This window comes from Gymnoscopelus braueri, assembly GCF_963280865.1.
Source record: "Gymnoscopelus braueri genome assembly, chromosome: 1".
Lineage (NCBI taxonomy): Eukaryota > Metazoa > Chordata > Actinopteri > Myctophiformes > Myctophidae > Gymnoscopelus > Gymnoscopelus braueri.
Window position 1 is genome coordinate 55,468,516 of NC_137603.1, and position 16,559 is coordinate 55,485,074.

Below are 16,559 nucleotides of genomic sequence, written 5' to 3' on the forward strand. Positions count from 1 at the left end.
CCCCAGGGCTTGCAGGACCCTCTCAGATCTCTGGCTATCGATAGACTTGCGATGCGTCCTCTTCTCCTCTTCCAAAAACGACGTAGAAATCCGACACGAAGGACCAGTGAAATGATAGGTTCTTGATCGTTATCTTAAACCCCCTTGCTGTTGATCACACACAGATAAAGAAGACACGTGACACACGAGATCTCTTTTACTCGTACGAGGATTGTAAACGACCATGTATCTCACTGGACACGATCCCAACTTACAATGGCGCATCCTCCCCTCTACCAAGCACTTTATTATCACAAGACAGGAGAAAGGAGGAGACAGTGGAGTGGAATTCTACTAGCTGATAAGGACTGTCAGACATATTACACATTGGATTAATACATTGCAGGAATTCCATTAAATGAATACAAATCAAAGAAAGAACTTATATACACACATTATAATATATATCTCTGTACACAGATATTATAAACTGGTCCTAACACTTAGCTAACAGACCTTGTTTTTAACTCTATGGCACGGACTCAGAGAGCTAGCATTAGGATTGGTGATAGGAGCTCTGGGGTCTAGATCTAGCGGATTAACAGCTACTGGAGTTGTCGTAATAATATCAGCAGTAGATGGAAATGCTCTGTAAGGTCTGAGGCTCAGGATGCAGGACGAGACACAAATAAGGACGCTTGTCTCCGGGAGCTGAACCACGACGACGCGGTGAGGCCTTTGGCGGATTGGAGCTGGACTGGCGGCAGTCGCTTTCTACCTACTGACCCCTGGAACCTTTCTGTTTCTGAAGTTCATCCAATGAGCCAGGGATGGAATCGGTGAGAGGACAGTCTCTCCTTGGGACATTTAAAACGTTGTAGGTGTAAAAGTTGTATCCATGCCTGGATCAAAAAGGAAGAGCAAGGCTTTTTTTTTGCGACTGTCTTTGACAACATATGCCCAAGATATAGCCTTGAAGGAGCTCATTTTTGATCTGGAACCAATGGTTTAGATGTTGAGTTTTAAAAAACCTTTAAAAGAGGTTTAAACTCACAAGGCGCCGTGTACACTGAGAACGCGAGCTGGCAGCGCCAAGGCGCCAGCCTGCCATACATCATGTATGTAAAGAAGACATGTTTATGTAAAGACGTGACGTATGGAGCGCTCATCTTAGCATCACTGCGCTTCGATACCCGGCGTTTCGCCCAGCACCAAAAAACTGTTAAAACCAACTAGTGGTTTGTAGAACCAGTTAGTTGGTGGGTGTGTCTGTCAATCAGACTGACAACCCTGTAATATACGATCCGACGTTGAATCGTTACCACAAAACCACGTGAAGCCTGCCCCTATTACCATTGTTTCAGCCCAGCTAGTTGCCAATAACATAGATCAGGACATTAAGGTACAGCAATGGTTGATCGGTTTGAACGTTGTAATAATAACGCTCCATGCAAGCGCTATGGATATAATATCAACGGCGCTCCTCCATCATATTGAGTGTTTTGGCACAGTGATTTGGGTGCTTATGTGTGACCGATGATGACCGTCTTGATCCAAGGCTAGTCTCGACTCAGTGAATGAGTGAGTGCAGACTAGCCTTCCTATAACGTCACAACAGGAGAGGAATTTTCCCTTTTAAAGAGAGAGTGGTTGGCCCTTAAAAGGGCCTTTGTGTTGTCACTGCAATCGAGTCCCTATATCGCCGCGGCAAGAGGAGGAGCCGCCTCCTCCTCTTCGGCCGCCTCCTTCTCCTCCTCCTGGATGGTTTCGAGGATGTCGAGGTGGAGCCAGAGAGGGATTTGGTCGAGGGCATAAGCTCGCTTGACCGATTCAGTGACTTGAAAGATGGCCTCAAGACGCTTTTCCCGCCGCCTCCTCCTCTGACTCAAGGAGCCAGAGTTGGACTTGGTGAGAGCAAGCTTCTTGATGATCTTGGAAGGACGCATGTCGACGAGCGACTGGCGAGCAGGCGGTTTCCCCATCTCTGATGCTAACGGTCTAGTACAGTACCAGTGCAGCAGGAACGGTCTGACGCTACACAACCGCCGCTGGGCTTTTACAGTGCAACGCGTGCGTGCATATGCAAATTTGGTGCGTGACTCCCAATATATGATTGGCTGACAGCAGGCGACGCTGTAAACACGCCGCTTTGAATCCAGCCAATCACAATATGACGCTGGTCGCATCTTACGGGGATTGGTTTAGCGCCGTCGCTGTCAGTGACTCACTCATGAACATTTTAAGCTAGTGAGAAGAAATTAAAAAAAGAGACATTTCAAATAGAATGTAAGTAAATCATGAGAACGGGAGTTAACATGTTTGTTTTAATCGTGGATGAAGGCAAGAGGCTTACTTTTAGAGTTAAGATTTGTAGCATGCTAATGCTAACATTCAACCTGTTTCTTGTTTGTAAACATTAGTGGACGCTTACATCCCTGGGTAAAAGTTCACATCCACAAACTCACAGTTGGAGACGTGGGAGTCTGGCTTTCACTTTATTTGGACAGATATCTGAAGGCCAGTTACAGTTCAGTGTACATGTAGCCTACATTTGCATGTTGGTCTTTTAAGCTTCATTGTGATGAAGAACGGGTGTACTACTGTCTGTGTTCAGCATGCTGACTCCATAATGCTTTGACTACCTGGCAGTCGTTTTGAGCAACTCATATTTTACCCAGAAATTAAGTATTTCCTATACAGTATTCATACAACTTAAATGAGAGCTACCGGCATGCTGATTGGATTGTTATTATTCTTGCAAGCAAGTCTGTTATTTAAACAATTCTGTGGTTTTCTATTGACTCCTATAGTGTCTGGCAGCCTCCTAGCATGATTAACATCACTGTTCTCTGTCAAATTCTAATCTCTCATCCAGCTCACATTCTCTTCTTTGGAAACGTCTTGATTTTAAAACTTCACCGTCTATATATTTGTTTGTTATTGGGCTAATTGTCCATTCGCAGTCAAAACGCAGAACAGTCTTCAGATCAAGAGTGTTACATCCTCCAACTGTCTTGTTCTTCTTTTGAAGTCTATTGCAGTATGCTTAGATTTTTGTTAACTCCTAACTATTGTTATCAACGTTCCACTGCTACGGGAATGCTCAAGATTGATCAACCAGGCTGAGGATACTGTAAAATATTATACAAGTGGCTTAAATTAGATGAGGTGAAGATTTTTTTTCTGTGTCTTGTTTCTTTAGACTGATGGTGCAATAGATCTATTAAATGCGTAGATCTGTTATTTCCATAGCATCCCTCCTCTGGGGCGTGCCGGTGTACATTGAGCAACAATAGCCAATCTACAAGCTCTCGATTCGTTGTTAGCTCGTAGATTGGCTATTTTTAGCAACTTGTTTTGGTGTAGACTGTAGGAGGAATCACTAGCGGACCTTGTATAGACCCCTGGGGGGACTAAATCAGGTGAGGTGAAAGTTGTGTGTGTGTGTCTGTGTGTGTTGCTTTAAACTGGTTGTGGAACAGAGGACAGCAACATCATGGCCTTGTTGTCTCTTTTGGACAGAGTGTTGATTTGTCTGGCTGTGGGTTGTGGCTTGCTGTTTGTGCCCTGGGGGTCTTGACTTGGATAGTAGGCCTGCATGAACTTCTGACAGTGGCAGAGGTCTTCTGCCCAAGACATCATAAATGTGTCCCCCCACCCCCGCCTGGCCCCTGACCTGCCCCTGATCGTTTTCACTTGGGCTGGGCAATGTATCTTCAAATCAATATCCTGTTTATTTCAAAGTAACTTTTGCCTCAATTATGATTAAGAGTGATTATAATAAATGAATAAATAGCATATCTACAAGGTCATAAAGCATTGCATCGCAACATGTTGTGAGCTTGTAGATCGGTTATAGGTTCTAGCTATATTTGTACTTGAGTAAAAGTACTAATGTATTGGCATCAAAATATAGGCCGCTACTTAAAGTGCCACAAGTAAACAAAATTATTATGCAGAATAATACAAGTTATAATACAAGCTTTAAGCTATTTTCGAATAGATTAAGTATATAGAGCTTAATTAGTTAATGTATGTTTTGTAATAATAATCAAACTAATTGTAGTGGAGTAAAAAGTAAAATATTTGCATCTGGGATGTAGTGGAGTAGAAATATAAAATATTGATACTCAAGTAAAGTAAAAGTAAGTCAAAATTGTGCTGAAGTAGTGTACTTGAGTAAATGTACTTAGATACTTTCCACCACTGGGTCACACTCATGTTGTCAAACACATGCTGTGTAGCATGTCCACCCTCTGTCTCCATAGTCTACATCAGTCATTCTCAACCTTTTGAATGTCAAAGACCCCCATTCTGACATGCATTAGAACATGGACCCACCGAACTGTTTAACTCTGGGACCCCAATGTATCATGGACCCACCGAACTGTTTAACTCTGGGACCCCAATGTATCATGGACCCACCATACTGTTTAACTCTGGGACCCCAATGTATGCTATAAATGATAGTTTGTCTGTGGATTTATACTTCGCTGCTTTGTTTAGCGTGTGTACTATATTACATGTGTTTGTCATCTGTGCATGTGCGTGTGTGTGTGCACGAGTGTTCATGTTTGTTTGTGCGTGCATGCGCGTGTGTGTCAGAATCGTGGAAGGAAGCAGAGGACTCTGTCCAGCACGCCAGATCGTCTGCAGCAGTTGTCGAGGGAACAGAAATTCAGCGTGGCTCGAAGAGAGCTGGTGGACACACAGCTCTGAGAGGACCCTGGAGGATTACAAGGTGATGACACACACACGCACACACACACACACACACACACACACAGAGCAACATCCCTAGGTTACGGGGAGGGAGGGAGTCACACTTTTCTTTGCCAAATAGGTTAATGTTTATCTGTAGTCGAATACATGATTATGACACTACAAAACCATGACACATGTCTGTTATATGTAGTGTAAGTGATGCTTTATGTTAAAATAAGTGTTAAATTCTTTCGTTCTATATCGGGCACAACAGGTTGCATTGTGCCGCGTTGTAGATCTGCTATTTTCACAATTATTTACATTTTTGGTACCTTGTAATTTATACTTCTAAATACTTAACACATTTGTTTTGGAAAGCAAGTATCCAGTACTTTACCTCGAGCACAAATTTGGACAGAGCAACGTTCACTTGTAGTGGAGTAATTATTTGACCAGGAGTATCTATACTTTGACTCAAGTAAAGTACTGATGTTGAGTACTTTGTCCAACACTGCTTCCATCCCCTGCAGGCCATTCTGAGGCACAGGTCCGTCTGACGGAGACCAGAAAGGACCAGTACGAGTTTGAACGCGATGCAGCCAAACCTCTGAGGGAGAACAAAGAGGAGCTGATGGCAGCTGAAAAAGTCCTCCGCTACCTCTTGGACAAGATGAAGACCAATAAGGTTAGTTGTTTGCTAGATTTATGGAGACATGCCAAAAAGCTCTTGATTAATTGTCTTACCAGTGGTGCTGACAATATAAACACAATTAGTTGAAATCTAATAGTAGTCTACATTATGTGAAGTTGCTGAAATGTTTGGTATTCATGTATGAATAGAAAAGAATGACTTTCATTGTATTTTATTGATTTATTTTACCATGTGGCTGTCATGTTTGTCCTGATGAAGGTCTAACGACCAAAACGTCGATTTAATGAAGAGCATCCTTTTTGCAAGTTCCAGACAGTGTGTGGGACCTCTTTCTTTGATTTGATATCAAAGATCCCTTTCTGACCATGTGGCTGTCACATTGCAACAGAAAATAGTTCAACATTTACACTTCAGTGCAAATAATAAAATATAGCAATGTGAATAACATAATAATAGATCCAAGATCTATTGAGCTACAACTAGCAGTGATTTTAAGGTGTGTGTGTGTGTGTGTGTGTGTGTGTGTGCGCGCCGTGCCTGCGCACACACAACCACAATGGGTTTGTGTTTTATTCTTCTCACAGGTGTGTACTGTACAGATCTTAATCTATGTTCATGTATATGCACAACCAGGTGGAGAAACTTCGGCTGAAGAACCAGGCACTGAGAACGCAGACCAGAAGACTGCAGGTGCAACTCTGTCAGAGGAGAGAGACAGAAGAGGACCTGAACGAGGTACGGACAAGAAGTGACATCACAGCGAGGTCCAGAGGCTCCACATGAAGGGGACAGAGAGCGACATACTTTCGATCAGTAGTGCTCAAACTTTTTCGTGTCAAGGACACCCAAATGTATTTTGTCACGGATCCCCATCTGAAAATGTTTTGAAATGATTCAACATTGTTCTAACACTTTGAAGATTTTTTAAGAATAGCAGATGTACAAGCTCACAGCGCAGCACAAAGTGACGCACTGTCCAGAGAGTCCCGAGCTAAATGATTGATAGAGTTTAAACTTAAGCTAAAGTGATGTGATGCATTTTTCAGTTGAAAATGTTCTGCTTCCAAATGAAAAGTGTATACTTATTTATTTATTTATATTTAAGATGTATAAGCTATTGTTCTTCAAAGTATAAATGCAGCTGAACACTTTGTGATGTACATCCATCCAGGCTGAATTCCAGCACCAGAACATCAGAAACTGTGAACATGTGGGGAAGATTGATGAGAGTAACAAGGAACTGTTATGAGTCAAACTGCTGTCTGGAAGCATTCAACAACTCACCTCCAACAAGGTAACTCCACCTTATACTTTGATATTGGGGTGCACACATCAGCAGGTTCACGGTCTGTCAATGTTTTGTCATTAAACTTTTTTTTCTTTTTTTTTCATTCTCCAATTCCTCTCACACCTCCTGTAGTACCTCCATGTACACTGAAATAGTGTACACATTTATGAAAAAGAAAACAAATGGCAGAAGGCAGAAGAATAAAGAGCCTTTTTGAAAACATTCTGTCTTATTTCCATGCTCCTCCTTGATTACACAAACCTGTGCATTACATTGTTAAAGAGGACCTTCCCTCTAGAAAAAGGTGGCGCAGTCTAGTAGGCATTGTATCTTTTATTACTATTATTCCCTTTAAAAAGCCTCCCCCTACTACACACACAAGGAGTGTGACATATAAACAATCCATGAATTTGTTTTGACCAAATAGAATTATCCCAGACTTGCTTTCATCAGAGTTTTGATTGATTGAATACTTTATTAACAAGTTTGTTAGCGACTTCCGGTATGCAGACGTAAGGGGAAGGACGTGCTTCGTGGCTCGCTCCACTATTATTTCCCATTTATCTTTCTTTTCTTGTTCAAAACTACTCTCTCTAATGTGAATCGGGCGTGTTATGTCCTTGAAGCAGTTCTGGCCGGCCTCATTTGAAAATATGAGTAAAAAAGTAACAACTAGATCGCAAGACACGCCGAGACGAATGGCTAACAATGGCGGACAGGAGGGGCCTACCTCTGATGCTAATGCTAGCGCGGAGCTGGATGGCCTCGACCCAGCAACAGCCAGGGCTTTCCAGGCAATGACGGAACACATCACAAAAGCGATTGATGACAAAATGAGCCCGCTTTTGCTATCCATTCAGACTGTTGTGACTGAGCTACAAACGGCTGAAAAACGGATTGTCGAAATAGAAGAACGCGTGGAAGCGGTTGAAAAAGACGTCACCGACAACGACAGCCGTGTACTGCTGCTCGAGAAACAGCTACAAGACGCAATGGAACGGCTGGATTCAATGGAGGACAGGAACCGCCGCGATAACTTAAGAATCTACGGGGCTAAAGAGGGAATAGAAGGAGGCGACCCCCTGAAATACTTCGAGACCTGGATACCTAAGCTGCTGCAGATACAGACCAAGGCGGGGTCGATTAAATTGGACCGATGTCATCGCCTCGGTGCTAAAACCGACCAGGGATCCAAACAACACGACCGACCTGCCCCACGATGTGTGATACTTAAGCTACACAACTCCAGGGACAAGAAGACGGTGATGGACGCAGCCAGACTGGCCGCTGAGAGGGGAGAGCAGCCGCGGTTCCAGGACTCGACCATCTCTTTCTACTCTGACTACTGCAAGGGTACCCTCCAGAAGCGCAAGTCTTTTGACGACATCAGAAGGCAGTTGAAAGCGAAGAAGGTGGAATACTCTACGCAACACAATGGGGTGCTTCGCATAAAACATAATGGCAAGGTAACGCTGTGTTCCACTACGAAGACGGCGGCTGATTTTCTCAGCTCCCTGGGCTGAGCTCTCTTGTCCAGCTCTGGGGACATTATTTTTGGTGAGATTTGGGAGTGGGACAATGTTACCTTTAAACCAAACAAGATAAGTGATACATTCATTTTTTCTCTTCTTTATTTTTTGTTATGATAAATGGGACATATTTTTTTTCTAAATCAACGTGTAATAAGGCGAGCTACAGCTCGGGGTTAGATAGCACAACAAGTGCGCTTTTGGCTAAGCTAATGCTAGCTTTTTCTCTCTGTTCTTTTTTCTTTTTTGCTCTGAGGAGCGTTTTTCCTCTGCCTCTCGCTGAGGAAGTCCTGCATCGAGAGTCTATTTTTTGGTGGATGGATAGTTTTTGTAGACCCGTTTTCATATGGGTAGTGGCTAACGTTGAAAGCCCTTTTTCTTTGTTTTCAGGTACTTTAGATTATAGCTTTGTATGTTTTTATGTGTGTGTTGCTCGCTCGATATGTGGATTGGACACGTTTTTTGATGTGCTGTTATTTGATCCTGGTGCTTACTACTTGGACACTAAACAAAGACTATGGTGCCATATTACTGTTTATATTTTTATTTCATTGCCAAGGGGACATCTTTCTTTTACTTATTATTGTCATTATTTATTTCGCTATGACAGATGTCATTGAATAGTCTTAAAATATGTTCTTGGAACGTCAGGGGCTTGCATAAACCGATTAAGAGGAGAACAGTGCTGGCCTTTTTGAAAAAAGAAAATGTTAGTTTTGCTTTTTTACAAGAGACCTATTTGGAGGAGAGTAAAGATTTGCTTAAACTTAAACACACCTGGATTGGAGACGTATTCATGACGTCCTATGCATCTAATACTAGAGGGGTTGCTATTTTAGTGAATAAGAATGTTGCCTTCAGATCCACACATGTTATAAAAGATAAAGAGGGTAGATATGTGATTCTAAGGGGTATTTTGTTTGGGAAATCTGTGACTTTTATGAATATTTATTGCCCCCCAGGATATCCCCCGGATTTTCTAACCAAGGCATTCTCAGAGTTTGTGGAATTGAGTGCAGACTTTCAATATGTGGCTGGGGATTTTAATGTCCATATGAATCCTCTTTTGGACAGACGTCCCCCCTCTGATGGTCCACCCAGTAGACGAGCGAAAACGCTTGCCTCAATATGTGATGATATTGACTTTGCTGATGTCTGGAGGACACTTAACCCCTCTTCTAAAGAATACACATTCTTCAGCAACCCACATAAATGTCACACAAGATTAGACTATTTCTTTATACCCAAACGTCTGCTTAACTCAATAACATCATGCAAAATTGGCAGCATAGTTGTAAGTGACCATGCACCAATCTATTTAGAAATCTCCTTCCGTGAGATACATAGATCTTCCAGACACTGGAGACTCAATTCCAACCTCTTGAATAATGATGTTTTCATTTCTCATTTTGTTTCTCAATTTAATGTTTTTTATGAGGTAAATGCTGACTCTGCACCTAACCCAGCCATTTTGTGGGAAACCATAAAATGTTTTTGTAGCGGTATTATTATATCCTATACAGCCAGCAGGCGGCAGCAGAGGATGGCACAACAAACTCATCTTGAGGACAAACTATCCCAGGCAGAAAGAGACTATCTAACTGACCCCACAGATGGCAAACTCAGGGAAGTGAATGCTGCTCGTGTTGCTGTTGAATCCATGCTGTCCCTTCAATCAGATAAGAGTCTTAAATTTGCCAAACAACGTTTATATGAATCGGGGGACAAACCTGGTAAATATTTGGCTTACCTGGCTAAAAAGAGAGAAAACTCACAGACAATTGTTTCAATTAAGGATTCTGATGGCAATATTACTTATGAGACCCAATTCATTAACACCGTGTTTGCCGCTTTTTATAAAAAATTATACACCGCAGAACAGAGTAATGATGCCCCTGAATTAATGGATGATTTTTTCTCCAGCATTAACCTCCCTGTGATCTCAGATGAGCAGAGGACTATTCTAAATGCCCCTATCACAAAGGCAGAGATCCTTAAGGCCCTCACAAAACTTCAATCTGGTAAATGCCCTGGACCTGATGGCTTCGGATGTGAATTTTTTAAGAAATTTCAAGATGTATTGGTTGATCCCTATTTGGCCATGATAAATCACTCATTTGAAACGGGGATCCTTCCCCAGTCTTTGAGGGAGGCCAATATCACATTAATCCTTAAAAAGGGGAAATGCTCTGACAACTGTGACTCGTATAGACCTATTGCATTATTAAATTCTGATTTAAAGCTACTTTCCAAAATATTGGCGCTACGCCTTGAGCAGTTTCTCCCTCTTATTATTAATATGGATCAAACAGGATTTATCAAGGGCCGGAACTCTTCTGACAACGTACGGAGGCTTCTTAATGTTATCCAATACATGCATAGCCGTAAGGAGGTCGGTCTGGTGCTTTCTCTGGACAGCCATAAGGCCTTTGACCGTATTGAGTGGCCTTACCTCTTTCATACTATGAGTGTTTTCGGTCTGGGTGACACGTTTATTAAGTGGGTTAAGATTCTGTACAATAACCCTCAGGCAGCGGTTCTCACAAACGGCCTCAGGTCTAAAAACTTCGCTTTACAACGCTCGAACAGACAGGGTTGCCCTTTGAGTCCTTTGCTGTTCGCCATCGCCATAGAACCGTTTGCCCAGGCTATACGCCAGTCTCCTGTGGTCTCGGGGGTTCTGGTCGGAGAGAGGGAGCATAGGATTACTTTATATGCTGATGATGTTCTTTTATTTCTAACCAGGCCTGATCTCTCTGTCCCCGGTGTTATGGATATCATCGACAAGTTCGGATCCTTCTCGGGTTATAAGATTAACTTCTCTAAATCAGAAGCCATGCCACTGGGCTCACTCCAGACTGTTCCGCGGGCCCCTGACCCGTTTCCATTTCGTTGGTCCCCTGATGGCTTTGTTTATTTGGGTGTTCATATAACTCCCCTATTTGAACAAATGTACAGTGCCAACTTTACTCCTCTCCTGGATGTCATAAAGTCCGACCTTGACCGGTGGGCATCACTCCCACTGTCTTGGTTAGGTAGAGTAGCGCTTATTAAAATGAACATACTACCAAGGTTACTATATCCACTTCAAATGGTTCCTATTTTTCTCTCAAGCAAGGTGATTAAGATCATTGAAAGCTGGCTGAGCTCGTTTATTTGGAGCAAGAGACGGCCCAGATTAAAATTATCAAAATTACAACTGTCTGGCTCTGAGGGTGGACTAGATCTTCCCAATATAAAATGGTATCAGGCAGCTGCACAATTGCGGTTTATAGCGGCCTGGTTGAAGGGTGACCAGCCCTCAATTTGGCTAGATATTGAAGCTGCACAGTGTGATTGTCCCCTCCGGAATCTCTTGTTTCTTACGGACCCTAAAACAGTGAAGAAATGTTGTAAAAACCCAATTGTCTCCAACACGCTTAGGGCATGGAAGGTGGCGAGGCTCCTGGAGGGCCGAGCCAAAATAACATCACCTCTCACCTCAATTCAGGGGAACCCAGACTTCCCTCCTGGCCTTAATGACCTTGGGTTTAATTCTTGGAAAGATGGTGGTATAACAACACTAGGGAATTTGTTTGAGGGTCCTATACTCATGTCATTTGATCAGATACAACAGAAATATGGTCTATCTCGCAGCAATTTTTTCAGATTCCTACAAGTGAGGGATTTCATTCTCAGGCGCACAACTCTTTCAACTAACATTAGCACCTCTCCAATTGAAAGAGCATTGATAATGGATTTTACAAGGGGTTTTATTAGCATTCTCTATGGCCTGTTAAGATCCAATACGACTGTTAACACCCTGGATACTAAGAGGAAATGGGAGAGAGATCTCGGGGTTGAAATTGCAGACGAAATTTGGTATGAAATATTTGAAAATGCAAAGAAACTTTCTGTGTGCAATAGAGCCTGGTCGATTCGTCGAGCTAAGAACCATACACCGATTACAGATCTCTCCTAGCCTTCGGCATAAAATGAACCCTAATCTATCACATCTCTGTCTTAAATGTAAGATTGAAGAGGGGGACTATATTCACTGTATATGGTCATGTCATAAGATCAGACATTATTGGTTGGGTGTTGTGCAGCAGTTGAATGAGATCTTCAATATGGAGTTTGAACCTGACCCCATGTGTTTGATTCTGGGACTTCCTGATAAAAAGATTATTAACAAGTTTCATAGACGTTTGTTTAATCTTCTAACCTACGCTGCGAGGAAAAATATTCTGTTGTCTTGGATTAATGAGAAACCACCAACAAAAAGAGACTGGCACAAAATAATCATGCAATGCATGCCGTTGGAATTTTTAACCTGCCTCCTACGTTCCACAACCGATGCCTTCTATAAAATATGGGACCCATATCTACACTTTATTGGCCCTCAACTAGCTGATACTTTAACGACAGGGTTCCTTAACAGGAGTGATACCGCTGACCTTGAGGTATAATGTCTGAATCCTTGCTTTTTTTTAAAAAAAATTTTTTGTTCCTCATTTTTATTTTTCATCTTTTCTGTTGTGGATATATGTACTGTGATCTGTATTTCTTGTATTTCTTTTTTGTTCTTGGGGTAGTTACTCACCCATTTATGTAATGTCAAGCACCAACCATGTATATATATATTGTGTTGTATTTTTGTTTGGTCCACTGTAAGTATTTGGAATCTATATTTGTATCCGTGTCCTTTTCCTTTGTGTCTGAGCTGAGCTGTTTGTCACAAAAAGACCTTGGGCTTGTTTCCATTGTGGCCCATTGTACTCAATTTATCAGAAATACATACAATGCAATATACAACTCGTATAGGTAAAAAAAAAAGAAACTCAAAGCATCAACAGGTATATTTACAGAGAAAGGAGGGGTGGGGGACAGAGGATGCTACTACCAAAGTGTTCAAAGGTGTTAAACTAAGACCAATTATATTTTAATGTCAGCCATTAGGGGGAACTATAGGTCCGGTGAGCTCTCTCTGGTGTAGTGCCCATGAGCATCACTCACTCTAGAGAAGTAGTTTGACAGGTATCTGGGCACTGAACCTCTGAGTTTCTTAAAGACCAGCTACCATTCATCAGTAACCTATTTGGGTCATTTGCCACATAATAGTCCATCATTTGTAACAATGTATATACAGATACATAGATTATTCATTCAAACCCAGGTCAGTGTGAGGTGTGTCCAGAGCTCTACGTAGGTTCTGCCAGAACAGTCCAGGGTGCTGTCCAGCCTGGGAACAGCTCAGATAGGTGTGTCTCTTCACCAGCCTCCTCATGTGATCGTAGGGAGACAACTGGTGGGCTGGAATGTCCTCCAGAAACACCAGGATCAGTACGTCTTTCTGTTCATCAAACAGACGGTAGCTGCACACAGGAGACCAGAGGACATATACACTCAGTCAAGTTTCATTTACATTAGGCTGATTCTAACATCACAGTAAACCACAGCCTTTCAGACCGTCTTATAGCTGTTTTAACGTCACACTAAACCACAGCCTTTCAGACCCTCTTATAGCTGTTCTAACATCACAGTGAAACCACTGCCTTTCAGACCCTCTTATAGCTGTTCTAACATCACCGTAAACCACAGCCTTGCATGGCTTATTGCTTTTCTAAAATGGTTACCAAATATGGCAACATGAAGATCATAGACATATCCCAATTAAATGATTTAATTGCTTAACAGTTTTTAATAATTTCAGTATCCTCCAGTTTCTGATGGTGAAAGGTGGAGGGAGAGGTTAGGGGCACGGGATGAAGCTTTCGATAGGTTGCTGCTATTCATAAAATACATTTATAATTGTTATTATTTTGTCATTATTATTGATTACTAGTTATCTATTATTATTATTATTGCCAGACCCAAGGGGTCGGGCTTACATGAGGCTTTGTACCTGTTTCGTCCATACATGGGTATGGTCCATTTGTCCTCCGGCCCCAGCCAAAAAAGTCTGTCCCCCTTTCGTCCATACATGGGCATACACAGGCTGACACGTCATGTGAAGTCCGGCTTAGCCGTGACGTAGTGCATGTTTTGTACCTGTTTTCTCCATACATGGGCATGCCCTTTTTGTCCTTAGGCATGCCCCCTTTCCTTAAGCTCCAGCCATAAAAGTCTGTCCCCCTTTCGTCATTCTACATATATGGGGATGTCGGAATTGAATTCTTCTTTTCCTCTGCACACACTCTGCAGACACGTCAACCGAAGTCCGGCCATTCAGATGAAGCTCAGGCACTGGCATGAGTAAACAGTTCCTGTTTTCTCCATACATGGGCAAAAAACAGGTTTTGGTCACTTTGTCCTTAGGCCCCAGCCATAAAAGTCTGTCCCCCTTTCGTCCATACATGGGCATAGACACAGGCTGACACGTCATGTGAAGTCTGGGTCTGGCAGAACCAGGTCTCCTGGTCTTGTTATTATTATACGTTGTAAAAAGAAAAGTAAATTATGCATAATACACAAATTGTGCCGTCTCTTTCATGTGTGTAATGTGTTCCTGTTTTTTTCATGGATTTGCAGTGAAACAGAGAAATGGCGCCCTCACCTGGCCATCTGGATCTCTCTAGACTAGAGCACCATTCACTCTCCAGGTAATGATGGCTGATCACACAGATGATCTTTCTGCTGCCATAGATGGCATCTGTAATAATAATGCCACAGAAAGACAACAAAGCTTTTCAGACGCAGAGAGGTCCATGCTGTACCTGTTAACAAGTGTTGTTGACAGAAAAAGAGACAGCCAGATTGAGATAAATACAGTATTACTTAGAGACAGATAGTAGGAAGTCTCGGTGGTGCAGACAGTCTCCAACCCTGCTCTCCCTCCAGCAGTGGAAGCATTTCTCTGCAAACCCAGAGCTCATCGTGAACGTTGTAGGAGATGAAGGCATCGTAGCGCTGAGGAGACCCCCTCTTTCTTTCCATGGCATCATAAAGGAAGGCCAGGAAGAGGTAGTAGGCATAGAGAAGATGCAACCTCAGGAAGTGGTAGGTGAAGGATGTGAGCAGAGTTAGCACAATCACACAAGTGGAGGAAAGGAAGCAGATGAAGCTAGCGTCCACCCAACAGGAATGATAGTCAAAGTCCAGAAACGTTGTTCCCTTTTTTGTAAATCTGAGCGTCAACTACCAGTGTTTGGTTGTTGTTCTGAATCCACTGCTGAAAGTCAGCATTAGAACAATCACAAGCTAAAGGGTTGTCGGCCATTTTAATATACCTGAGAGCAGGGAAAAAAAATGAACACAGAGACATTGATCACCGTCAACTCATTCAGGCTCAGGTCCAGCCAGGAGAGTTGAGTCAGATTAGCTTGTGCCAGGAAATCCAGGGACGTCAGACTACAGTTTATTAAGGAACGAGTCTTCAGCTGTGGTACATGAGTCTGGGTCTGGTCGTCCACCATAGACATTCAAATGTTCCAAATATTTCATATCCGAGATTATGTCTGATTTGATATAGTATTGTGGATCGGATTTTATTGTTAAGCTCTTCAGGCTTCAGTAAGGTGGCATTGTTTGTTTGTAACTCATGGGGAGGGTATGCTGTCATTTTGTAGAGGTTGATACAAATAGTTTCAAGATCATCTAGTCCTTCCAAATAGTTGTTGTTCCATGGATTCCATTCCTTGTAACAGAATTCCATGCCTAAGTGCTTGAGAGATTTCAGACTCATTAATTCCCCTTCGCTGAGCCCCGTTGGATGTTATTCTTATTTAAATCCAATAATTCTAGTTTCTCTAGGCCAGTCTTGAATATGTCGCCAAACGTCTCAATTAAATTGTGATTCAGAGTTAGAACCTGTAATTCATTAAGATGTTGAAAAACACACGGTTTGAGTTCAGAGATTTGGTTGTTATCTAGATAAAGGTGTGTGAGTCTGGTTAAATGTAAGAAGTCTAAGCAGCTTAAATGATTCATATAATTTTCACCTAAGTTTAGAATTTGAAGCATGGAGAGATTCTTAACATCCTCTGGCACTTTGGAAAGTTAGTTCCAGGCGAGGTTCAAATGACTCAATCGCTTCATTTGTTTTACGGAATCCTTAGACAGTTCAGTCAGGTCATTATCTGATAGATCCAGGTTGGTTAGCTGAGTACAAGGTGACAGTATTTCACCTAGGTTGGTATTGAATCTACCCTGCAGAATCAGTGTCCTCAGTGTGGGTATTTTGCAGACAATATTTAAGAGATCTCTGTCTATCCACACCTCCATCAATCTCAGCTCTAGGTACTCCAGTGAATCAAGCCTTTGTAGAACCCCTCTGATGGGGTTAAAAGACATAAACGAAGTCAAATACACAGTAGTTATATTCCTTCGAAAATACTGGTCTGGTATGTCCCACTCCCATCCAATAACATTACAACAATTCTGACAGGTCGATTGTCTTAAGATGTGGAAATACAGCTGTTGTGATGCT

At 42.3% G+C, this 16,559-nt stretch overlaps 1 protein-coding gene across 1 annotated transcript; it reads left to right on the plus strand.

Moving 5' to 3' along the window:
- Positions 1 to 4,599: 4,599 nt before the first annotated feature.
- LOC308083699 (cilia- and flagella-associated protein 263-like) lies at positions 4,600 to 13,397 on the plus strand. The gene is made up of 5 exons (XM_080426012.1): positions 4,600 to 4,720; positions 5,214 to 5,368; positions 5,975 to 6,070; positions 6,507 to 6,629; positions 13,313 to 13,397. Exons 2-4 carry the CDS (start codon positions 5,315 to 5,317, stop codon positions 6,582 to 6,584), a joined length of 228 nt encoding a protein of 75 aa, XP_080282138.1. The 5' UTR covers positions 4,600 to 4,720; positions 5,214 to 5,314; the 3' UTR covers positions 6,585 to 6,629; positions 13,313 to 13,397.
- Positions 13,398 to 16,559: the final 3,162 nt, after the last annotated feature.

Bases quoted from the DNA above. Each gene is read 5' to 3' on its own strand.
- LOC308083699 (XM_080426012.1), top strand. From the start codon at position 5,315: ATGGCAGCTGAAAAAGTCCTCCGCTACCTCTTGGACAAGATGAAGACC. The intron at 5,369-5,974 runs GTTAGTTGTTTG...AACCAGGTGGAG, and splicing joins ACAAGATGAAGACCAATAAG to AAACTTCGGCTGAAGAACCA. The intron at 6,071-6,506 runs GTACGGACAAGA...ACATCCATCCAG, and splicing joins CAGAAGAGGACCTGAACGAG to GCTGAATTCCAGCACCAGAA.